Genomic DNA, 26,645 nt, shown 5'->3' with positions numbered 1-26,645 from the left:
GAAAAATTCCATCCAGCTACCTACCACCTCTCAGGGAGGTGGACAACTTACGCCCATGGGAGAACCCCTCCTATCAGCATAAGTAATGTCTACACTGAAGTGCTATAGCGGCGCATCTGCAGCAGTGCAGCTGTAACGTTTCAATTCTAGACAAGCCCTTGGGCTGCTATATCACTTAAGCATTTTTGAAATTTTTTCCAGGGATCACCATTTTTCGGAACAGAGGCCTTTAGAGACGAGAAGAGATCGTACAATGTGTTTGAACCCTCAGTTCACAAAGGAAAAGTATACTAATACTTTAATTTCTTTTATGTATTTCCTTATAGTGAGACCACATGACTGAAAAATCAAGTAGCAATCTCTGTACCTAAAACACCAGCTGATTGTTCTAGAATACAGAATACTTTCTGTTCTAAATAAATATTTATATTTTCTTACTATAATAATGAAAAATTCAAAGGGTATTTTTCTGGAAATGATCTTAGCGTAAAGCTCAAAAGCAAAGATAACAAACCTTTAGTGTTTTTCGCACTGTACCCCGATATCCTGGCCATGACAATCTCCAACCACCTAGCCAGGGTCAGAATTTGAGCTACTGCCTCTGAATCCTCACTGAGAATAGAAATAAAAACCAGTGGTTACGTTAAAACATAGGTAAGCAGATGACCTGAAGCCTAATCTTTGAAAAACATATAGCACATCTCTGTGGCAAAGAACAAGTTCAGAGTTAGCATTTACACAACTATTTAGATACCCTAAGCAAACATTAACTAAACTTTAGAATTTATATTAAGTACTAGAAATACTTTCTCATTGGTAAGAAACCTAAGTGGTCTATGGTATTAGAAATTTTTCCCAAGAATAGATTTTGGAAGCCAGAACAGACAACAAGGTGGGCGATCAGTAAGGATTTAAGCAGCCTCATATAGCAGTTGGAAAGATTATTCAAAACTTTCCATCAGAGTTGGCTCCCCTACAAGCACTAGACAACTTTTATTCTTAGAATCATGAAATAGACTGTCCCTGGAGTTCACCTGTTTATCTTTTGAGTCTGCAAAGGAATAATGGGAATCACAGTGTTGCACAGAGACTTGCAGAGTGGGCAGAGGTACTCTCCATTCTCTAAGTCAAAAATCTGTTCAACATGAAGACGCTGTCGAGAATTCAGTTGCATGGCTTCAAAGTACCTGCAACATTAAAAAGAAAAATCAGCTAGCAAGGAGACTGGCCTCTGTGCAACACAGAAACAAGAATTTAAAGAGCAAAATGGTATGTCTGGTGTGTACTTCTCTATGCCAACAACCAGACTCCTCTTCTGCTACACAACTAATACATAGATGTTCCACATATTTGGACACCAAAACAAAACTAAATCTTTGAACAGGTATGTGGAACCAGGTAATTTCAGAGCACCTTCCAGACAAGAACAGCAGAGAGCTTTCCTACTTTTAACCTCCATATAAGTGTGTATTTTATTTAATATATTTACACTCAAGCAATTCTGAAATTTGCTACCGCCCCAACATTTTAAACTAATGCTACATCATAAAGCACCTCACACATAGACACATATTCCTAGATTAGAAATTTAAAGTTAAGCCATAGCATTCAAAGGTAAATATATAAATATCCTATAAATGCTATTTTAACAATAGCTAATAGCACTTCATGGATAAATGTCCATTAGTGACTTATCTGTTGTAAGGATCCAGTCTCACCACCAGATATAAAAATATATCCTTGTTTTTGATGAAGTAAAATGGAAGTGGATAATTTAGATTATATTTCAAAGATATCCTTACAGAAAATTCACCTTGGATAGACACAGAACTGTGGTAAAAGTAAATTTAAAAACAAAAAACACATTGAAACCCACATTAAGTATGTGGTCAAAGGAAAGAAAATCAGTTGTTTAATTGAGATAGTTTTCCTAATAAAGGGTGGGTGCAGATTACTTCTCTCTCTCTCTCTCTCTCTCTCTCTCTCTCTCTCTATATATATATATATATGGGAATACTTTGAGACAGTCTATTAAAACAGGAGATGGTATAATAAGCATGCTCTTTTCCAGGTTTCATTGTAAATTTTCTCTATATATGCAGTAAGCCCGCAGATTTCACCCATGGTCTCGATGGCCTGGATACCTTCATTAGTACAGAAAGAACTCAATTTTCAAATCTGTTTGCCTAAAGTTGAGCATCTAAAATCAGCCCCTATGTGAAAACCAGATACACAAGCAGCTTACATATGGATGTGTCTGTCTAACTTTAGGTCTAAATTTAAACTAAAATCTTCTAATTAAATGATGATTAAGAACAATGAAGGAAAAGGCAAGCAAATCTAACAAAGGAAAGATGACAAAGATCTGAAAAAAATGGTCTCAACATACAAAATGTTTATGAAACTACTCTCTACAAAATCAAAACACGTTTTATCTTTCCAAATTATACAACAGGCAGAAGAGTTGCAATAAACGTAAAATGGAAATTCCATAGGTATTCCATACATTCCAAACATAGTCTGTTAGACAAAGTGTATTTTGCAGTATTTTGTCTGCTGTATATATATTCCTTTAAAATGTAAGTGGCAGGCATCCTTTTGAGTAAAACTAATACATTAATATATCAGTTATGTAATAAGCAAACGATTATACTCAAACCTTCTGCAAAATCTAGTATAAGGGAAGAGTCTTCTGTCCTTTTCTTTTAATCCTATCTACCCACAGAGTAAGTATCAGACGGGTAGCCGTGTTAGTCTGTATCCACAAAAACAACAAGGAGTCCGGTGGCACCTTAAAGACTAACAGATTTATTTGGGCATAAGCTTTCATGGGTAAAAAACCCAGGCATCTGAAGACACATCTGAAGAAGTGGGTTTTTTAACCCATGAAAGCTTATGCCCAAGTAAATCTGTTAGTCTTTAAAGTGCCACCCGACTCCACAGAGTAAGTTAACTTTTTCTTAATAAGGGCATGGAAATTGGGTTCCAATGTTGTTCTATTTAGATGTATGTGGATAGGATCTGCCAAGAATAGAAGTCATTCATGTAGAATACTCAAGGAACATTTTTCTGTACGATTTGAGAGTGCTTATTTGTTTTATGCTGATATTTACCATAAAAACATTAAAAATAGTTAAGCACTGAAAGTATAACTAGACTATTTATAGCCAACTGACACATACAAATATAAAAATCAAAAAGCCTCCAAGATTTGTCTGTATCATGTGATATCACAAAGTAACTTATAATAGGGTGATCCAGCTCTTCACATCTTTCTGATACCTCACTGTGATGAAATTTCTAACTTTATTTTTCACAGCTTCAATCAATCTAAGGCTTTTTGTCAATATTTATTTGTGTCTCTTTCTAACCAACATGTTACTCATTGTGATATAAAAGCATTGATAGACAAAAAGCCCTTCATAGTCAAGTCCTTAAGTATTTCAGTCTAGAGGCAATTGCAGTGTCCTGACTTGACAGTTATGATTGGCTGGGGCAGGCCTGCTTTGGTCCTTAAGTGTAGTCAGGCCTGGCCTAGTGACATGCATACATGGTCAAAGATTATGTGCTGTGTAACTCTCCTGGAGATTTATCAGAGTCCCTTGTTGGCTACTTAGGGGCATGATGCAAGTCCCATTTATGAGAGTTGGCTTCTTGCTCTTGACCAGTTTTACCCCACTTAGACTATTTTTTAGGCCAATGGGGACTTGGCTCCTCCTGTTGGTTTTTGAGACTGCTCTTGTACCAGATTTCTTTGATTTTTTCTGGTTGAGTACTTGGACTGGCTGACTTCTTATTTGAACGTCAATATTTTGTATTGTTGTGCTGGTATACTCTTAGAAACTTTAGACACCAATCAGAGATAAAATATGAAAGAGTATTGCAAAGATATCCTCTTACTTCTGCCAGCAGGCTGCATGCATTACATGACCACAGCTTCCTGTATGGGTTCCACATGACAAATCTGGATCCATGAAAAGAGGATCTAATGTATCTGGAAAGACAGAAGGGGAGCAAAAAGATTAAAAGAATACTAGAGTACATTTGGTCAATACAGACAAAAACCCCGCTAAGTTTTCATTTTTCCACAGTAAGCACATTCAAGTTAAAAATTTGGTTTCGCAAGCTTCTTTATAATAATGCCCTGACAGGTGAGCACAAGCAAAACTATGCTGCCACAGTTCCACCCCTTGTTCCATCAAGCCCTATCTTAATGTGAAATTACCAAAGAAAAAAAATGAAATCTGAAAACATCCTTCTCTGTTGAATTATCTTTTGGAAAAAGGCATCAGTATGTTCAATCACTTTATCTGCCTGGGATTTCAGCTGTACTGTCTTTGTTCCAGTATTTGGTGATGGAGGTCAGCAACAGAAGATTCTCCAAATGATCACCTACACTTTCAACAGTAGATATCACCAAGTTGATGTGAAAAAAAGGTTACTAGCCTTCCGTAACTGTTGTTTTTTGAGATGTATTGCTCAAGTCCATTCCAATGTAGTTGTGTGCTAGCCCCGACCACTGCCACCGGAAAGTATTTCCCTCAGTGGTATCTGTCGGGTCAGCTCTGGGGCCCCCTGGAGTCACACCTTCATAGCACTGGTATATAGGGCCCCACTGCCCCCTCTGTTCCTTCTTGCCAGCTAACTTCAACAGAGCGGCAGGCAGGAGGGGGAGGTAACGAGCAACACATCTCGATGAACAGTAGTTACGGAAGGTTAGTAACTATTTTTGTTTCTTCGAGTGCTTGCTCATGTCCATTCCAACGTAGGTGACTCCCAAGCAGTTGCACCAGTGGAAGGTTTGGAGTTCATTGGCATGCTGACTGCAACACCACTCGGCTGAAACCCACATTGTCTCTGGGTTGTCGGGTGATGGTGTAATGCAGTGGTTTTCAACTAGGGGTCCGGGGCTCCTTAGGGGACCACAGGCAGGTTTCATGAGGTCCACCAAGCAGGGCCAGCATTAAAAAGCCAAGGCAGAAAGCTGAAACCCGACTGCATGGGGCTGAAGCCCGGGGCCCTGAGCCCCACTACCCAGGGTTGAAGTCAAAGCCTGAGCAATGTAGCTTTGCAGGTCCCCCTGTGGCATGGGGCCCCAGGCAACTGTCCTGCTTGCTATCCCCCAATGCCAGCCTGGCTTTTATATGCAGAAAACCAGTTATTGTTGCACAAGTGGGCTGTGGATATTTTATAGCATGTTGGGTGGTCTCAAAGCAAAAGGTTGAGAAGGTTGAGTGACTACCACGTTGCCACTCTACAGATGTCCTGAATTGGAACTTGCGCCACAAACGCTTCAGATGATACTTGAGCTCTTGTAAAATGGGCTGTCAAGGGAGGAGCCGCGACCTTCGCTAGGTCGTAGCATGTGTGGATACAAGAAGTGATCCATGATGAAATCTTCTGGGCCAAGACTGGACAGTCTTTCATTCCGTCTGCAACGGCTATGAAGATCTGAGTGGATTTCAGAAAGGGTTTTGTCCTTTCTATGTAAAATGCTAGTGCATGCTTGGAGTCTCTGTTCCTCCTTGTTAGCATGTGGTTTCGAGTAGAAGACTGGTAGGAAGATATCCTGGTTACTATGGAATTGTGTGATCACCTTTGGCAGGAAGGCTAAGTGTGCATCTTGTTCTTGAAGACGACAGTGTACGGTGGCTCTGAAGTAAGAGCTTGGATCTCTGAGACCTTTCTGGCAGAACTAATGGACCAGGAAGGCCACCTTCCAGGACAGGTAGAGCAAGGAGCACCTTGCCAGCAGTTTGAATGGGGTACCAGTTAGCCTTGCCAGCACCAAGTTGAGGTCCCAGGGACAGAGTGGGTGGCATACCTGGGGGTATAGCCGCTTCAACCCTTAAGAAAACGACCACAGATTGCATTCAAGAAGATCGACCAGCCATTCACCCATAGGTAAAAGGCCGAGATTGCAGCTAGGTGAAACCTAATAGATCAGAGGTTCTCTAACTGTGGTTCACAGATGAATGGACCACTTGTGATGATGGGAAAAGGATCTGCTGAGATGATCCACTAACTCGTTCTGCAACCCTGGGAGGTAAGAGGCTTTGAGGTGGATTCAGTGAGCTATGCAGAATTCTCACAAGCAAAGAGCTTCCTGGCATAGGAGAGAGGAGCGCGCTCTGCCTTGTCTATTTATGTAAAATATTGCTGTTGTGTTGTCTGTAAGGATCAACATGCAGTTGCCCTCCAATTGGGGTTGGAATGCGTGGCAGGCTAGGCGCACACCCTCAGTTCCCTCACACTGATGTGTAACAACAGCTCTTCCATGGACCACAGGCCCTGAGCGTCCCCAATTGGGCCCTCTCTTACCATCACCTGTAACAAGAGACATTGACAGTTGGGGTCATGGGACTGGGACTCCTGCACATACTGTCCGGGGGTCAAGTCACCAAAGGAAGGTGGAAATCACCGATGGCGGAAGCGAGACCACCCTGTCCAGATCGTGTCGGCTTGGTGCGTAAACAGACACTAACCAAGCCTGTAGAGATCTGAACCATAGTCTCACGTGATGCCATATGCCCCAGGAACTTTAAGCAGTTCCTTGCTGTGGTGATGGGGTGATTCCTCAGGTGGTCTCTGAGGACCCCCAGAGTTCTGAACTAGTTTTCTGGAAGAAAAGCTCTGGCCTAGGTTGAGTCAAGGATCGCCCCAACAAATTATATTCTTTGAACCTGGGAAAGGATGGATTTCTGCATGTTTATTAATAGTCCCAGATCCTGGAAAGTTGATGGTATTAACTGCACATTTGCCTCCATCTGGGCCTTGGACCGACCTTTGATCAGCCAGTTGTTGAGGTAAGTGCAGACCTGAACCCCTTGTCTTCTCAAGAAGGCTGCAACAACTGCCATGCGCTTCATGAACACCCGAGCGGCCGCTGACAGGCCCAATGGGAGCACCATAAATTGGTAGTGCATGTGATTCACAACGAATCATAGGAACCTTCTGTGTCCCCAAAAGATCGCAATATGAAAATATGTATCCTTCAAGTTGAGGGCAGTGTACCAATCCCCTGGATCCAGAGAAGGGATAATGGCGGCCAAGGAGACCATGTGGAACTTCAGTTTCTTCATGAATCTGTTGAGGTTTCGCAGGTCCAGGATCTGTCTGAGATCGCTGTTGGATTTTGGAATTAGGAAGTAACAGGAGCAGAACTTCTGGCCCCTTAGCTCCGATGTAACCTCTTACATGGCACCAACCCTGATGAGCGACCACACCTCCTGGACCAGAAGTTGCTCATGAGAAGGGTCCCTGAAGAGGGGGAAGGAGGGAAAGTGGGAAAGAGGAGAACAACTGAATTGAAGGGTATATCCCAGTTCTATCATGCAGCACCCAGTGATCTGAGGCAATACGGGCCCATGCCCGACAGAAGTGGGATAACTGGTCCACAAATCTAGGGGAAATCGGATCCACACATTGTCCTGGTATGCCACAATTGAGCATCCCATCAAAAGGCCTGTTTAGACCACACCATGTCTCAGGGGTCGGGGGGGGGGGGGGGGGGGGGGGGGCGAGAGGCCTGACACTGGGACAGATGATGACTGGCCTCCTCTTATAGCCTCTACTCCTTTTCCTGCTATAGTCTTGTCTCTGCTGTGGCGAGTGGAAGCAGGTCGTCAGTTGGAGCTTATAGTGCTTCCCTGGGGCTCCATATACCGGCTCCTCCAGGATTTCAGGATGGCTCTTCTTGTCTTTCAGAGTCTGTTTGCTCAAAAAAGAGTGACTTGCCTTCAAATGGAATGTCCTGCACAGTCTGCTGCACGTCATAGGGTAACCCCGAGGACCGAAGCCATGAGCTTCTTCTCATGACCACAGCTGAAGCCATGGATCAGGTTGCAGAATCTGCCATGTCCAGAACTGCCTGAAGGAATGCTCTTGCCACTGATTTCCTCTCTTCAACTAGGACCGAGAACTCACCCCTGAAGTCCTGCGCCAAAAGTTCCTTGAATTTTGCCACTGTGCTCCAGGAGTTGAAATCATACTGGCCAGGGCCGGCTCTAGTATTTTTGCCGCCCAAAGCAAAAACAAGTTTGGCCGCCCCCCCCCTTCTTTAATTACCCCACCCCCGGCCCCGCCTCAACTCCGCCCCTTCCCCAAATCCCCAGCCCTGCCTCCTCCCCCCAGGCTCTCAAGCCTAGGAGGGAGGGAGGGAGGGGGAGAAGCGGCGCCCGCACCGCGGCCACTCGGAATCTCCCCCCCATCCCAAGTTTGAGAGTCTGGGAGAGAGGGGGAGACCCCTAGCCGCCGCGGCGCGCGAAACAGCTGATTCGCGCGCCGCTGCTCCCCCTCCCTCCCAGGCTTGAGAGCCTGGGAGGGAGGGCGAGTAGAGGCGCGCGAATCAGCTGTTTCGCGCGCCATGGCAGCAGCAGCGGAGGTGAGCTAGGGCGGCCGGGGCACATTTTTAGGGGCAGCATTCTGGCGCCGGCCATGCCGCCCCTAAAAATGTGCCGCCCCAAGCACCAGCTTGTTTTGCTGGGGCCTAGAGCCGGCCCTGATACTGGCTCAGGAGCGTTCGCTCGTTTGCCATCCTGAACTGGAGGCCGCCAGTTGAGTACACCTTCATGTCAAAAAGGTCTAGTTTTTTGGCATCTTAGGCCTTAGGAGTCAGCCTTTGCTGCTCTTGATCATTTTCCGCTGAAACAACTGAGCCAAGTGGTGGTGGGGAAAATGTGTGGACATAAATTCATACCCCTTGGGAGGAACAGAATACTTTTTCTTCATCCTCTTTGCAGTAGGTTGGAGGGACACAGGGGTCTGCCATAAGGCCTTGATGGGATCCAAAATGGCATCGTTCATAGGCAGAGCCACCCATGATGGCCCTGAAGCTGCTAAGATGTCCACCCGGGCGTGGAAGGATAGTAGGATCTCCTCCACCTGGATACCCAGGTTCTGGGCTACCCTCCTGAGGAGCTCCCAGTGCGTCCTGTAATCATCCTGGGAAGGTGCTATACCTTTTTTCCTATATTTTCTCGTTGGGAGAGGAGGAAGAGGAGCCTTGTTCCTCAGCCTCTGCACCAGCTAAATCCTTTGGTGCTGGATCTTGCAGTTTGGTACCGGGTTTGGTATCGAGGCCTGGTCCCTGCTCCAAGGTAGGTGGTGCAAGAGCTCTTGACTCCAATGCAATGGAGTAGGACCTCCTTGAGTGTAGACCCTGGACTGGCTGAAAAGCCCAGGAATTCCAGAATGGCCACTGTAGTGGCATCTGCCACTGCCCCAGTGGCCAGACTGTTGGTGGGATGCCCTAGTTCATCTCAGCCATTGGGTATCGCTACGGCTAAGATTATGTCATGGAGGTTGTGGAAGTCACGGAATCTGTGACTGAAAGATTCCAATGTTTGGGCTATTCTTGTTGTGTTTATGTTAATAAACTTGAATAAGCGGGATTTGTACAGATGACTGCTTGTGGTTTATAACAAGACAGGGACAGCTAATTAAAAATCAATTTCTACAGTTGGATCAATATACAAGAGAGAAATAGCCACTCATTTTGTATCTTCATAGCTAGAATACATGCTCTTCAGTTTAAGGAAGAGAACTCAACTGCTTCAGCAAATTTGGAAGATTAATCTGTACCGTTTTATTTACTCAAAGTAGGAGTCATGTACACATGGAATTCATCTTTGTTTTACAAGGGAGAATGGCAGTAAATTCTCCTCCACAGCTGATTTTTAGTTTTATGGCAAGGATTTTAAGCCCATCTAAAATACATGACTAAAATTCTTAACTAACTTTTCATTAAAAAAAATAACTATTCAGTAATCTGATTGGCTGAAAGTGTTAATTAAACATCACTGAAGTGAGTTCTAAGAAGAGAACAGCAACGGCTGATATTCTTAGCTGAAGAGATACACCTACCACCTGAGAGTTCAAGAGTTTTCCCCCTGTGCTGAGTTAAGGCAGTGGATTTCTGGACACAAGCTGATAATACCATCGCAGCACTCTCCAGCCTCACTTCCTGCTCCTCCTGACATAGAATACAGGTCAACACTTCCTTTTCAGTAATAGATGGACCTCGCTTGGGTCCCAAGGCAATTCTGGAAGAATCAATGGCCAAAGGTATGCTGTAAGAACATCAAAGACAAAGATCAACAAACAATTAGCAGGCTCCCTGTAAAGAAATAAAGATCCTCTTGAAGGCATCTAAAACTACAATTTACTGCTTTTATTTAACAGTAAAGTTACTGCAAAAACCCTTACATAAACGTACCAGAATCGCTTCAGTCACCACTAAATGCAACCATCTTTAAGACGGAATATGGCAGTTATCTATTATGGTATACTGAAATAAATCCCATTTATTGTTTGATGATGCCACACATTTACTTCCATTTTTCAGGCAAGATGTAATGAGAAATAGTTAAGAGGGTGCTTCCTTGCATTTACATGTTTGAGGATGTCTTACAGAACTTGAATTTTTAAATGACAAAACAGGCAGAAATTACTGCATTAGTTTTTGGTCATTCATCTGAGTTATCTTGTTCTCTGCCTTTTATCTTATGCACCCTCTTTTTCACAAATCAGACATTAGGCCAGGTCTACAGTAGGACTGCTTTGTCAATATAGCTATGCTGGTAATAGTATAAAAGTGCTCCTGGTCTGGACACAGCTTATGCTGGCAAAATTGTATTTTTACTTGCATAATTTATTCCAGGCCCTCCTCCCCAAGCAAAATAAGCTACATTGGCTAACACATAGTTTTGACTGTTTAACTGCCTCTACAGCAGAAACTTTCGCCAGCACAGCTATATCAGACATAAATTATGTCTCATTACAACCCAGATTGACAAATTTTGTAGTGCAAACTTGGAGCACTCTTTCTCTCTCTGTCTCGCACATGCACAGTCACCATTGCTCTTACTCAAGCCTGACAATTCTACTACTAGCATCAACTAGACACAGTCACTCATGGATGACAGGAGACGCTTCCTATTGTGATTGAATCTGAATTTCAGTCCCCTGAATCGGAGCACATTTTGTTCCCACTAGACCAGCTTTAAAATAATAAAACAAAAACCCCACACTTCACATGACTAAAATTTAGCAGATAGACTATAACGTAACCAGATAGCAAAGAGAACATAGGGACTAAAAGAGATGGATAAGTACGAAGTCTTCATTATAAATACTACAAAATGAGGAACAAAGGATTACTGCCCTGTGCAGTAAAAGCAAGATTTGCCATACTGGGTCAGATCATTAGTCCATCAAATTCAGAAACTAATGTGGCCAGTATCTGATGCTTCAAAGGAAGGCAAAAGAAATCCACAATGCACCTAGGCAAATAAATGCTGTACAAGAGGACTTTTTTCCTGAACCTTATAGTGATCAGTCTGTGCACTACAGCACAGGATTTGAGTATCTCTATCCTGTGATGTGTAATTACATGTGATTGCTGATCATAACATTATCCAGCCATTTAAAATATGACTTTTTTTTTAAAGTCTATTTCTTTTCCTTCTACAATTATAAAGAGACCAAACAATTCTAGGGATTAATGACGTACAAAATCACATTGGGTTATGAGTGCAATAAGTTATTTTTTTCCAACTTAACTTTCAAAAATACCGGCTTCTGGGCAGGACCTTGTATGTTAAGATTCTGCTGAATTAAACACTCAAATTAGGTCTTCAAAAAGGAAAGCCCATTATCACCTAAACTATAGTAATATCAATTAGGGGTGTTTTATAATGAAGTCATTGTTTTCTGAAATGTTAGGTAACATATCTTTTACCTGAAGAATATATTTCCATAGTTCATCTTATGTAGCAAGCAGGTCTGGTGTCTCCCTAACTGATTTGGCCTTCTGATATTAGTATTTAGCTGCTAATTTACACAGGATTCTCTAATCCAGGGCATTGAAAAATGTAAGTAGTAAGAGATACAGGGTTATTGATTGGGATGATGCACTTTATCCATCAATTGTACTATTAAACCTTATGTAGCTATAACCACTTATTAGGAAATTAATTTTTTCATCAGAACTCTGGATATCTGTCTCATCTCACCTCTCCTCCTCCATAACAGAGTCCTCTCTTCCCTGTGTCTCTTGTGTGTGTTCATACAGGAGTTTATGAGTTTCAATGAAATTCCTCTGTAAAGCAGACATCTGGGCCATTATCTTCTGGCGATGCAGCCTGGCAGCTTCTGCCTTCCTCTTTCGTTCAGCCTTCTCTTTGTCTTGAGTGCTCGGAGTCTTATTAGGAAACAGTAGTAAAAATTATAGATTAAGAAGAACAACTAAAAAAATACCAAGTAGTATTCTCAAAAGTAGAATTCTAATTGCTCCCATCAAATTTCCCAATAAACTGTGCATCCCATGATGGTAAAACAAAACACAACAAACAAAACCCCAAAACAATCTAAAAGTTGTAAAACAAATCTTAAAAGCTGATTAGGCTCTCAAGGCATTAGTAGAACATGTCTATGAATTCAAAAATACGGAAAGTTTTAATTAAAACATCTGAAACACCGGTCATCCTTTATTTACTTAAGACCCCAATTCAAAATTACACAATACCCTTGCAAAAGATGAAGTCATCAAAATAACCTGACTTCTACAGTGTAATCTAAGCAGCCCAATTCTTGTTCACCCTTTTACCAGCGTTAGCCAAATGTTGAGTAGATCTTACAGTTTATCAAGTCAGAGCTACATTTTGATGGTCTGAAACAGATTAGAAGACTGACCTGCTGATGGCTTGTGTAAATTTTACAGCTGTTTTTAAGCGGACCCGTATTTCTCAGCATTGGACAAATACACCACAAAACCAATGATATTTTCATCCTCTGGACAGATGACTTAAGCTCCCTCACAAATTTCTATCACAATTTCAACAACCACGACCCGTCCATTAAACTCTCTCTTGAACACTTCCACACGAGCATCAACTTCCTGGACACCACGATCAGCTTCAATAATAGAACCCTACAGACAAAATATATACACAAGAAACCCATATATCGCCACACCTACCTTCAGAGATCCAGTAACCATCCCAAAAAATCAGTTATGTACAGCCAGGCACTCTGAGCAGAAAGTCCAGGATATACACCTTAACAGCCTCAAAACCAACTTCACCAAAGAAGGCCAATCCACCAGAGAAGTAGATTGCATCATGGAACAGGCCATTCAAGTATCTCAAGAGAACCTGCTTCAATACAGAAATAAAACTCCCTCCAACTGCACACCCCAGTTATCACTTGCTACCTATAGCGGGGTGGTCACCTGCTCCTGCCTGGGAAGGGTTAAAGCCAGCCCTGCAGAGGGCTGGGGCTGTGGAAGGAAAGAGCTGGGCTGATTGGGAGAAGCAGCTGCAGCTGGGCCACGCCCCAATCAGAGTCCAGCTGGCCCTATAAAGGCTTGAGCCAGGAGCAAGGAGACACTCACTTTCTGCATTCAGAGAGAGAAGGGCCTGGCTTCAGGGAGCTTGAGACAGGATACCTGAGTGGAGCAGGGCTGGGGAAAGGCAGAGGAGCTGGGGAGCTCCAGCCTGGAAAGCCCAGGCGGTGGCCTAGCATTGGGCCAACAGGTACTGGGGGTTGCAGAGGGCAGCCCAGGGGTAGGCAAAGGCAGCAGGTCCAAACCCAACCTTGCCTGTGATGAGTGGCTGACACTGCAGTCTGCCCCAGGGAGTGGGGCTAGATGGTGACTGGCAGTAGCCTTACACTGAGGCGAGGTGGGGTTAGTGGGTGGGGGTTCCCCTGGGAGGGGAGACCCAGAGTGTGTGGGTACTGCCAGGGGGGCAGCACCCAGAGAAAGGGGCACCAAGGTCCTGGGAGGGACATGGGGGCCAGTGACAAGGCGGATCACCGGCGTGCAGAGGGTGCTCCAGGCTGGAAATCGAGCTAATTCCCTGAGAGACCAGTTGGAGGTGCCACAGGGGTGAGTCTGACCCCTTATATTACCCTACACTGAAACCCATATGGGATATCAAACAACTACAACCCAAACTCAATAGGGACCCCATAATGAAAGAAATCTTCACCTCTTCTGGCCTTCAAACAACCTCCTGCCCCAACCTCTCCAAGTTCATCATTAGAAGCAAGCTCCCCAGAGACCAGGACACCAACTCAAAGCAGCAGACATTGCCAGAATAGATGCAAAACCTGCAGATATATCTCCACTACAATGATCAAACACCTTCCAAGATCCATGAGTCCTACACAAGCCTATCACAACATGAGATTTATGTCATCCTTTGCCCTAAATGCCCCAATTACAACTATGTAGGTGAAACCAGACAAGCACTATGATCTTGAATGAACTTACATTCTACATCTGAGATATCAGTCCTCATCCTCAAAGAAAACCTGCACAATACTTTCAAAAGACGAGCCTGGGAGCTTAAATTCATAACCTTGCTAGACACTAAAAATTATCAACTGAAGAGAAAGACTGGACTTATGGCTTATTACAACAATCCATAACCCACTAACAAACCCCCAGCTGCTTCCCCCTGCCCCTCCTTACCTCCCTATGATGGGAGGGGTTTCAGCGGGCCACTTCAGCTTGAATGGTCCCTTGAAATATGTGTTAACTACTATGCTAAGTAAACTGTTCCACCTTGTATTTAGCTGTGCTACTCTGAGTATATTTTCCAGACCTGAAGAAAAGTTCTGCGTAAGCTTGAAAGCTTCTCCCTCCCACCAACAAAAGTCGGTCCAATAAAAGATACTACCTCACCCACCTTGTCTTTCTAATATCCTGGGACCAATACGGCTACAACACTGCATAAATCATAAACCATGCACCATCCCTTACATCTCCACCTATGGCCCAAGGAAGCACACATTAAATATTTACCAAATTCCAACTAAATGTTGGCATGTAGTAGAGTTAGTGGTCAGAGGAAAGAGATTTCTTCTTGTTCTTTTGCAGTTGTTGTACTGTAACAAATTCTCTATGGAAACCTTGTAGCTATCATTATCAGGGTGAAACAAGTGCACAGTAAGCACCTACTTTTCAAACTTGCATATCTAACTTTGGATTTAATTACTTAAACCACAGAATCATAGAACTGGAAGGAACCTCAAGGAGTCCTCTTGTCCAGCCCACTGGGCTGAGGCAGGACTGAGTATACCTAGGCCATCCCTGATAGGCATTTGTCTAACCAGTTCTTAAAAACCTCCAAAGATAGGTTGTGAAATCTCCATCTCAGTACTTAACTGTCCTTGTACCGTAGTTAGAAAGTTTTTCCTAATATCTAATCTAAATCTCCCCTGCTATAGCTTAAGCCCATTACTTCTTGTCTTACCTTCAGTGGACAAGGAGAACAATCACTCTCCTCTTTATAATGAATTTGAACTGTTTTCAGGTCCCCTCTCAGTCTTCTTTTCTCAAGATTAAATATACTGATTTTTTTAACCATTCATCATAGGTCAGGTTTTCTAAACCTTTGATCTTTTTTATTAATCTTTTGGATTTCTCCAATTTGTCCACATCTTTCTTAAAGTGTGGCACCCAAACCTGGGCACAATACTCCAGCTGAGGCCTCACCAGTGCTGAGTAGAGCAGGACAATTATCCCTCATATTTTTCTGACAACACTCCTGTTAATATACCCCAGAATACCAGTAATGTATAAGACATTATATCATCACTTAATGCCTAAAACTGGTATTTAGATGCTCAAATATGGATTTAGGTACCTACATTTAAGCACTTGTGTTTGAAAATTGGTCCTTAAATCTGGAAATACAAATGTCTCCCTGTGGAACATTTCTTCAGTTCCTTCCCTGTTTGTTATTACCTCATCGCCTTTTGTAGTTTCTGATCCTGATGTAGTTGCTGCTGTTGCTAAACTTGATTTTTCCCTCAATCGTTTCACTGTGTCAAACATCTGGGAATAGAGATTTAGGTGTTAAGAGAATATAAAATGTGACTGGATTGTGCATGCCGTATAACTGAACCTAACGGCTGTTAAAAGGTTAAACATTTTTTGAGAATTTCATGTTACTAAAAATGTACTTGGAGCTATCAAAGTATGGAAAGCCTCTACTGAGTCAGTGCAAGTTTTCCCACAATACCAATGTGCCTCCAACCCCACAACTGGAAAGAGCATCTCTAGATGTGAGAGCGTAGTTCAGTTTCTCTGGTCTATTCAGTCCTTAGCCATTGTGAAAACTACTAACAAGGATGCTAATTAGTAGAAATTAGTGTGATGTTCTGTCATAAGAATCTCTATTCACTAAGAAATGATCTCCAATGCTAAATCATTTCATACAGGCTACTAAAGGGACATCAGGTGGTAATAATGTTCAGTACTACTGTCCAGCACATTCTTTAAACTAGCAAACCCAGAGGTGAAAGGCTCTCTAACCCATGACAAATTTCTTAAGACAACCTCTTCCCTAATCCTCATCTTGCACAGTAATCTTAGGCCTTGGCTACACTTGGGAATTCCCAGCGCTGCCACAGCAGCGCTGTGAAGCGTAAGTGTAGCGTGCCGCCAGCGCTCTCGCAGCACTCTATGTACTCCACCTCTCCGAGGGGAGTAGCTTGCAGTGCTGCGAGTGAGCGTGCAGTGCTGCAAGTGAGCGTGCAGCGCTGCAGGCGCAGATTACACTGGCGCTTTACAGTGCTGCACTCGCTGCACTCGGGGGAGGGGGGGCGTTTTCACACCCCTGAGCGCAGCAAGTTGCAGTGCTGTACAGCGCCAGTGTAGCCAAGGCCTCAGTTATTCAGTTTTAGAGAATTAGCCTCAACTTTAAATATCAACACTATGCTTCTGAAACACTATCAAAAGGATCATTTGATAGACATCCTCAGCACACCTTAATATTAAACCACTTTTCCCTTTATGAAACTTGATGCATATTTCTTCTTGCTACTCAGTTTCATAAAAAGAATACCAGCTGCTTCCTTTTTGTGGAATGTCAGGTTAGGTTAATGTTATGTTAAATGAATTTTTATAGCAGGTTTTTTTTTAGGGGGGGGCAGAGGGGGAATTACATCTTCAATTTCACATATTTCTAACTTGGAGACATTCGTCTTTTGTCTAACAATTTCAGAGACTGACATTTGACTGAAGGTGAATTAGACAACACTAAAACAACAACAAAAATCTACAGTTGGAAATTGCCTTTGAACTGCAGCCTCAGATTTTCCTCTTTTTAAAAAAAATATAGAAAATTAAACGCAAACAAACCCATATATTGATCCAACATCCCATTAAAAAAACAAAAATTGTGAAAGTTAAGGTTGTACTTTTAAGTTTGGATTTGTTGGTCCAACAATTTTCTTATCTTATCAGAAATCCTAAAAAACCTCTAATTTAAACATTTTAAATTTAATTTATACACCATTTAAAAACTGTGCTTTTTATAAAGTAATTTTCCACTTTAGCCATTTAATTTGAAGACTGATTCCACAAAGTGTTTAACCCTCTCCAAAAAAAAAAAAAAAAAGATTTTAACAGACCTTAAAAAACTTTCCAATTTTACTAATACAGACAGATGTGTCACCAAAGCTTCTTTACTTCTCTACTATTTAAAATATCTTGAATAATGAAGTTATAGAAATATAAATACTGAGTTATTTAAGGCAATTGGAAAGTTTTTTTAAAAAGTCACTACTAAATATTATTTAGCTAAAATTTTGACTTATAAAATTTTAAGTAGTAACCCCTTCATGCACTCGATTCTGTATTAGCATGTGGTGTACATAAGAAAAAAAAAATCTCATCTCAGCAACTGAAAAAAATAAGCTTTTCAACGCAGTAGGATACTTAAGAGATCACGGCAGGTGTGAACAGTGTCTACTGCATTAGCTAAAGCAGTCACAAACTTCTTTCTTTAAAAATGCTCAATTGTTAAAGCCAAATCACACTTGGCTTCTGCATTGTTTACCTGCAGTATCCAGTTGATCATATCCTTCTGTGCTTCTAACTGAGGAACTGATTTTAGTTTTTCCAGAAGCATTAGTATGTTCAGAGCATTCAAGGCTGAGCTTCCCATTCCTTCACAAAAAGATGAAGTGTAAATGTGCAAGTTTTCAGAAATACTGGCTAACATTTTTGCTCCTATAAACATGATTTAAAATACTGGCAATACACATTATAGTCACAGTGCTGCCTTAGATTTGTCTCACAATTCTAGACACATGTAGCAAAATCTTTGTTCTACATAGACCAAACACAGCTTACACTTTCATTTAGGTTCCTTCCAAAAGCAGAAGTATAGATAACACAGACCTGACTTTCAGATCTATGCTCTAGTGCTTCTTCCTGTTACTGTAAGTCAAGTTTTACCTAATTTGCTGAAAGCTCATCTTATAGAAGCCCATTTCTGTCAGAACAGGTGATTATAATTCCAGACCTCTTGGTCAAAACTCTGATAGTACTTTGTTGCTAAAAAGTAGTTTTTAAAGAACTAAGAACCACTACCTCCATTTGAACGTTTCTTACAGCACATTACAGGAGGAATGAGCAAACTGAATTCTCACAACTTTAAAAAGAGACTATGTCAACCCTTTTTTTTTTTTTTCCAAATCCAACAATTTTGAAATACTCCAGCTTCCAACAGAGCACCCTTTGAATAGTAGGCTCTTGAGTTTTAAAAAAAAATTAAGAGGATTTTTTAAAAGAGAGATTCTCTGTTTCCCTGATGATGTTTATTAGAGACTTTTCAGCAAGAAAGAAGCTGACTAAGGTCAGCACTGATCTGACAAGTTGCTCAGTTCAGGTGAATCCCTGCATTCATACTGAACTCCATTGCCTTTAATGGTGTTCAATGTGGTACAGGAGCAGTTTGCAGGATCACAACGTAATTGATTATGCAGGGGAAAACAATAGAAGTCACTATACAAAATATGCTGTCATATACAAAAATATACTGACAAAGAATTCACCCACTGACATTTTTCAGTACTAGTAATCTTTGGTGAAGTTGTAATTACAGTAGGTACTAAAATTTTCCAAAGAGAAGTGTGATGTTCAATTTGATTATGTCCCTTTAATTTGCTTGACAAACAAAAAGACATGAATGATAAAAAATGGGGATTAAGAGATTGTACTTTTCAGACTCACTAATATCCCCTTTTACTGCATATTGTTCATAAGTAAGGCTGTGATTCTGTCACAGAGGTCACTGAAGTCATGGATTCCATGACTTTCTGCAACCTTTGTGACTCCACAGCTGCAGTGGCCGGTGCGGCTGACCCTGGACCAGCTGCTCGGATATCCCAAGGCGACTTCTTGGGCCACACCAGTCATGTGGCTGGCCCCAGGGAGCACCTGAGCAGCAGCATTCCCGGGGATGGCCCCGGGGAGTGCCCGAGCATCGGTCCCAGGGACTGCTGGAGCGGGAGGCCTCGGAAGCTGTCAGAAGAGTAGTCCCCAGAGGCCTCGGAGCAGCAGGCCACTGGAGGCAGTCAGCCTCAACAGCTGGAGCAGGGGCCCCCCAAAGCAACAGTGTCCTAGGAGAAAAGATTTAGTCATGGGTATTTATAGTAAAAGTCATGGACAGGTCACAAGCCATGAATTTTTGTTAATTGCCCACGACCTGTTGGGATAAATGAAGGAGGGGTAGCTCCCTTTTATGGACAGCCAGCCAGTTAGCTACAAAATTCCTGTTAGTAGCTGTTTTCTACTTGCTTTACCTGTAAAGGGTAAAAAATGCCCACGGGTAAAAGGAAGGGAGTGGGCACCTGACCAAAAGAGCCAATGGGAAGACTAGAACTTTTAAAAATTGAAACAAGACTCCCCTTTGGTCTGTCTGTCTGTTGTTCTCCAGAGAGAGGGGACAGAGCAAAAACAGGGCTGGAACTATGCTGTAAAAAGCTTTAAGCAAGGTATGAAAAATCATTACATTATACCTAGAACTGACTCATTTGAAACCCCAGACACATAAGTAGATCAGGAAGTGTCCAGAAAGACGCAATTAGGTTTATCTCTTTATGGCTTGTGGACTCCTCTGTGCTAACCCCCCCAATTGCTTTTGTTTTGTTTATAACCATTAAGCTGGAACTCAAGAAAACCATTCTTGATGCTCAATTATTATATTTCCTCTTTTAAAACCTAGCAATAGCCTAAGTTCCAGATGTATTTTCTTTCTTTTTGTTTTTAATAAAATTTACTTTTTTTAAGGATTGGGTTTTGTGTCCTAAGAGGCTTGTGCATATGTTGTTTAATTAGCTGGTGGCAACAGCTGATTTCCTTTGTTTTCTTTCTCAGCTCTTCCCTGGAGGGGAGGGGGGGGTGAAAGGGTTTGAGGGTACCCCACAGGGAGGAATTCCCAAGTGCGCATTCCTGGGTTCAAAGGGGTTTTTTGCATTTGGGTGATGGCAGCATCTACCCATCTAAGGTCAGAGAGAAGCTGTAACCTTGGGAGTTTACTACAAGCCTGGAGTGGCCAGTATTTTTAGAATCCTTGTGGGCCCCCCCCACCTTCTGTACTCGAAGTGCCAGAGTGGGGAATTAGCCTTGATACCTGTCCATGACTTTTACTAAAAATACCCATGATTAAATCTTAGCCCTATTCATAAGGTCAGTGTTTTCAAAAGCTTTAAATAAAAGCCACTTCAGTGGCTTGGATTCATATTTCTAATTTTTGATCCATATCACAGGAGGTAATAATGTTTAGCTTGCAAAAGGGACTCTCTCTGTTTATCCTTACACAATGTAGTAGCAACTCTACACAAGATAAAAAGAATGGAAGATTAAATATGCAAAGAATTTGGACTCCACCTTCAACCTAAACAGATTTTAGAGTAAGCCAAAGGATCTTCTGGATAGAAATGATAAGGTTTAGAGTCAAGGGAAAGGAGCACAAGAGCACGCTGCATATAGCTTATAAGTGAAGTCTCGCTTTTTTTCCTATTGTCACTAGAGTAATAAAAACCCTTAATTTGGAGACAAATTAGGATCTGTCCAAGTCAAAGGGTACGAAAATGTGTGGTTAGTTTATTTTTTAAACACTGCTCATTCATAGACATTTGTCATTTCTAAAGGAATTCTTATTCACATTTCCCTCTTCTCCTTCACGATAATCCTGTAGTGGAAGGAGGATGCTATGACCCAGGATGCCCTCAATACCAACTGGCAAAAAGGTTACCAGAATATCCTGATTCTGGTATGTACATTCTGGTTCACCAAAGAATATCATGGGAGATCTTAAATGAAAGCCAGAATCACACTGGTAATTAATATCATTGTGAAATGTATGTACAGATACTATGAAAGGAGTTACGAATGTATGCTGAAAATATGTTCCTATAGTTTGTATCAAGGCAGAGTTGACAAACAGATTTACTGTCAAATAAAAGATGTTTATTCACTTTACTCTCTGACACCATGTAAATTAAGCATTTTAAGCCAACATAATGGATGGCCTATTTACATACAAAGTCAACAGGGAAGAAGCAGGACTCAGTAAAAATGGGGGAAGGGGGGAAGGGGAGGAGTTACTGTCCTGAGGACAGACAATGAACTTTGGGGAATATAAGCAGAAGGAAAGGAGACCCTGTTTTCATGAATGAAATAAGGATCACAATCAGACTGGGTTGAAATACTGCAAAAAACATTTGGGGTGAGAAAATTCTTTAAGGCAGGTGGTTAGCCTGCTAAATTAAGTTTAGTTGCTAGAAATAGTTTCATATATAACTTTTTTTTTTGTTATCCTTATTCACTAGCTCATGAATCTCAAAACCATTGATAATAAATGTATCATTGTTTTCACTATAAATATATCTCAGTGTTGTGATGTTATACAAGTTGCTGATCCTTAGCTGAATCATTCAAGCTGGTGTGTATACTGTTCCATTGGGGACAGCGGGCTGGTATTTCTGTGAACGTTCAGTGGATAAGGGGCTGGACACTACAAGGGAACACTTCAAAGGGCCTTGGAGACTGTAGTACACCTATAATTCTGCAAGGCAAAGTAAGGGCTGCATAGGCCAGAGGAGACTGGGTAGCTAACAGGTTGGTGAAATCAGGGAATGGACAACCAGTTAAACGCAAGCAAGTCTCTCTTTCACTGGAGGCAAGGGGGTATCAAGGTGACTCACAGTCCTGCATACCCCAAGAACCTAAACAGCAGAGTAATGGAGGCCATTAAGAGGCAAAAAAGCATCCTTTAAAATTTGGAAGTCAAAGCCTAATGAGGAAAATAGAAAGGAGCACAAACTCTGGCAACTAAAATGTAAAAGTATAATGAGGCAGGCCAACAATGAATTTGAGAAGCAACTTGCTAAAGACACAAAAACTAACAAAAAAAAAAATTGCTGTAAGTACATCAGAAGCAGAAAGCCTACCAAACAGCCAGTGGGGCCACTAGATAACAAAGGAGCGCTCAAAGAAGACAAGGCCATAGCAGAGAGGCTAAATTAATCCTTTGCATCGGCCTTCACTATGTGGGGGAGATACCCACATCTGAGTTACTTTTTGGGGTGACAAATCTAAAGTACTGTACTACACTGATGTGTCTACGGAGTAGATTTTAAAACAAACTGATATTACTGTTTAGTTTAAGTCACCAGGACCAGATGGTATCCACCCAAGAGTTCTAAAGGAACTCAAATATGAAATTGCAAAACTACTAACTATAGTATGTAACCTATCACTGAAGTCAGCCTCTGTACCAGATGCCTGGAAGGCAACTAATGTATTGTTGGTTTTTAAAAAGGGTTCTAGAGACAATCCTGGCTATTACAGGCTGGAGAGCCTAATTTCAGTAAAAGGCAAAGTGGTAGAAACTATGGTAAAGAATAGAACTATTAAACAGAGATAAACACGATTTGTCGGAGAAGAGTCAACATGGCTTTTGCAAAGGGAAATCATGCCTCACCAATCTATTGGAATTCTTTGAGGGAGTCAACAAGCATGGGGATAAGGATGATCCAGACGATACAGACTTTCAGAATGCCTTTGACAAAGGTCCCTCATCAAAGGCTCTTAAGTAAACTAAGAAGATCAAAGAGGGAAGGTCTTGTGGATCAGTAACTGGTTGAAAAATAGAAAACAAAGGGTAAGAATAAATTATCAGTTTTCACAATGGAGAGAGATGAACAGCAGGGTCCCCCAAGGAACTTTATTGGGACCTGTCGTGTTCAAAATATTTATAAATAATCCGGAAAAGAGAGTAAACAGAGAGATCGCAAAGTTTGAAGCTAAAAAAGTTATTCAAGATAGTTAAGTTCAGACTGCAAGAAGTTACAGAAGGATCTCACAAAATTGGATGACTGGGCAAGAAAATGGTAGATGAAATTCAATGCTGATAAGTGCAAAGTAATGCACATTGGAAAAAATAATCCCATCTATACGCATATAGTGATGGGTTCTAATTTAGCTGTTACCATCTAAGAAAGACATCTTGAAGTCACAGTGGATAGTTCTCTGAAAGTTCCGCTCAGCAGTCAAAAAGGCTAACAATATGTTAGGAACTATTAGGAAAGGGATAAAAAAAAAATACGATAGAAAATATCATAATACCACTTTATAAATCCCTGGTGCACCCACACATTGAATACTGTGTCCAGTTCTGCTTGCCCCATCTCAAAAAGGATATTATAGAATTGGAGAAGGGCACCAAAGACCATCAAGGCTATGAAATTACTTCCATAAGAGGAGAAACTAAAAGGATTAGGGCTGTTCAGTTTAGGAAAGAGATGATTAAGTGAGGATATGATAGGTCTATAAAATCATGAATGGTCTGGAAAAAGGGGAGAGGGAGAGAGAGGTGTTATTTATTCTTTCCCACAAAACAAAACCCAGGGTCATCTGATGAAATTAACGGGCAGCAGATTTAATTCAAGCAAGAGGAAGTACAGTTTTTCACACAATGCACAACTAACCCATGGAACTCATTGCCATGGGATTTCGTGATGGCCAAAACTATAACTGGGTTCAAAACAGAACTGGATAAGATCGTGGAGGACAGGTCAATCAATGGCTTTTAGCCGATATGGTCAGGGTTGCAATCCCATGGTTGAGGTGACCCTAAACCTTTGACAACCAGCAACCGGAAGTGGAAAACAGGGGTGGATCACTCCATAATTGCCATTTTCTGTACCCTCCCCTTGAAGCTCTGGTATGGGCCACTGTTGAGATAGGATACAGGACAATGGTTTGACCCAATATGGCACCTCTTCTGTAACCCTCACAGATGGGCACAACTATCTTCAACAAGATGGCACCAATATTACTCTTAGCACCTTCTTTGGGACCCAGCACATCCTGTCCTCACTATGCTTGTCAAGCCGGAGCATAGACATGTAATTCCTGATCTGGCTTCTCCATTGTTGCAAAGCAGAACTCTAGCAATCTCACTTAGTTTCCGAATGCTATGATGTAAATAAAGATAGGATAAATCCTTACTGAACACAATGATTTAACTTTTCTTTTGAAGCTAATATTGTCCTTATAATAAGAAGTTAGCATAATTAATTCCCCGCTTCAGAGGAAGTGAAACGTACTTGATGCTTTGTGATAGAAGTCAAAGGTCACTTCTTCCTCTGGAGCCTTTTCTAGCTGCTGCTTCTCTTCCAGTAAGCCCAGAGAAAGGAGGTGAAGTACCTGTGAAAGATGGAAATGATAAAACTCAATTGCTACGAGAGGGCTGTAAAACTGGACACATTGACAGCAGAATTTAAGGAATATATCACACAGTGCAATAGTGCATGGATCTCAATCAGAAGATTCAATAACCATACACAGAATATACAAGTGTCCTTAACTAGGCATGACCCCTGCTTTTTCCTTGCATTAAGCTTAGTTGATCCTTACATGTTTCACATCAACCATGTACAAGCTTTGCACTTTTGCTGATGAATTGTTCACTCTTAATGAATTAATGTGCCTCAAAGCATTTGCAGTGATGCTCAAACAGTGTCAATAAAACAGTAGGGTTTATTAGTCAACTGAACACAGAGGAAGTCCTTAGGTTAGCATAGAGAAAGGAAAGTTAAAGCATTGGCTAAGTCCATTCTGGTTAGCCCACAGCCTGGCCAAGCTGTAGTGAACCCCATTGTTCAAGCTGTCTGACTCCTTCCAGCAACCAATTCTTATCCCCCCACCTCACACCTTCCCATTCCTTTGTTCTCAAGCTGGGGGATAGTGTTCAGCTTCCCTGCTGAGAGGTGGAGAAATCTATCACCCTCGGGTCTCTGATTGCTAGATGTCTCATCCAGGCTCAGACAGCTAGGTGACATTCATATCAATGTCTCTTGGTCTGCCCTGAGAGTAAACAGTCCTTTTCCACACAATGGGTAACAATGCAGCATACAGGGGAAACTGAGGTACACTCACAGGTCATACAAATATTATGGAAAATTCCCACTTCATCACAACATATCAGTGTTACAGAGCCAAGTTATCCCACCTTGCTTCTTTAACAAGCTTGTTTTTACATGCAGTTGTAAGTCAGAAAACCAGACAACGCAACTGTCTTGAAACAGCTTTCAGAGATGAGACAAGGCAAGACTGTTAAACATGTCAAGTTATGTAACTGCAATACTTATTTTTGCAAAGTGCTTATTACTACTGTAAATACATTTAAAGTTTATAGAGGAGGATGCAGATAATGGGAAACCTTTTGCTGGATCAGTAAAATTTATAAAAACAACCTTTTGGGTCAAAGAGATCCTTTTCTTCCAATTAAAATACTGGTTAACCACATTTATAAGTTTAGAAATATTAACACAATGTGCCTTTAAAATAAAACTATACAATGTACTGGAAATGGTAATACTATAAGAGAGAGAAAGAAAGTAAGATTCTGTTTACCAAGTCTATGCTTATCTACCAAACACCATAAATAACTGACTTTAAAGTGTCATCCAGTGCTATTTAATTAAGGTGTAATGTAGAATGATTTTCAAATCAAGTCTAGTACGTTATGCTAATGTTCAAGAGATATGCAAGATTACAGTTTACTGTAGTGTGCTGCGTCTTTACATATAAACGCACAAGCGAGTGTTTTAGCATCAATAGTTAACCCAAATTAAGGAGGAAAACACTAATGCAATCCATACCATCTGGATCATAGCTTCAGTCCATAAGTGGGTCTCCAGTTGTACTGCCCTTTGAAGGATAGTCCTGAGGATATACATCATGATATCACAGTTCAGAACTTTCACCACATTGCTGAACACTGGGCTGAATTCAGGAGGGGGAGGAGGTGGCAGTGCTAGAAAAGAAGTCACATGCAGGCATATTAATAACTTCCTAATATTTCATAGAATCATAGAATATCAGGGTTGGAAGGGACCTCAGGAGGTCATCTAGTCCAACCCCCTGCTCAAAGCAGGACCAATTCCCAACTAAATCATCCCAGCCAGGGCTTTGTCAAGCCAGGCCTTAAAAACCTCCAAGGAAGGAGATTCCACCACCTCCCTAGGTAACGCATTCCAGTGCTTCACCACCCTCCTAGTGAAATAGTGTTTCCTAATATCCAACCTAGACCTCCCCCACTGCCACTTGAGACCATTGCTCCTTGTTCTGTCATCTACCACCACTGAGAACAGCCGAGCTCCATACTCTTTGGAACCCCCCCTTCAGGTAGTTGAAAGCAGCTATCAAATCCCCCCTCATTCTTCTCTTCTAGAGACTAAATAATCCCAGTTCCCTCAGCCTCTCCTCATAATTCATGTGCTCCAGACCCCTAATCATTTTTGTTGCCCTCCGCTGGACTCTTTTCAATTTTTCC

The 26,645-nt window shown here is 41.7% G+C and overlaps 1 protein-coding gene across 2 annotated transcripts in view; it reads right to left on the bottom strand.

The window, feature by feature from the left end:
- The window catches only part of UBR1 (ubiquitin protein ligase E3 component n-recognin 1), a 147,986-nt gene that overhangs the window by 44,322 nt on the left and 77,019 nt on the right, over positions 1–26,645 (bottom strand). For both annotated transcript variants that reach the window (XM_008169906.4, XM_005284635.5), the window contains exons 25-33: positions 25,972–26,126; positions 24,415–24,514; positions 17,853–17,962; positions 15,755–15,844; positions 12,015–12,202; positions 9,865–10,070; positions 3,901–3,994; positions 1,035–1,187; positions 515–612 (exon numbers count right to left, since the gene is read on the bottom strand). In XM_008169906.4, coding sequence (XP_008168128.2) covers positions 515–612; positions 1,035–1,187; positions 3,901–3,994; positions 9,865–10,070; positions 12,015–12,202; positions 15,755–15,844; positions 17,853–17,962; positions 24,415–24,514; positions 25,972–26,126 — 1,194 coding nt within the window. The remainder of the gene's footprint in view (positions 1–514; positions 613–1,034; positions 1,188–3,900; positions 3,995–9,864; positions 10,071–12,014; positions 12,203–15,754; positions 15,845–17,852; positions 17,963–24,414; positions 24,515–25,971; positions 26,127–26,645) is intronic.

This window comes from Chrysemys picta, chromosome 4, assembly GCF_011386835.1.
Source record: "Chrysemys picta bellii isolate R12L10 chromosome 4, ASM1138683v2, whole genome shotgun sequence".
In the NCBI taxonomy this organism is placed as follows: domain Eukaryota; kingdom Metazoa; phylum Chordata; order Testudines; family Emydidae; genus Chrysemys; species Chrysemys picta.
This window is presented reverse-complemented; position numbering and strand designations above follow the sequence as displayed.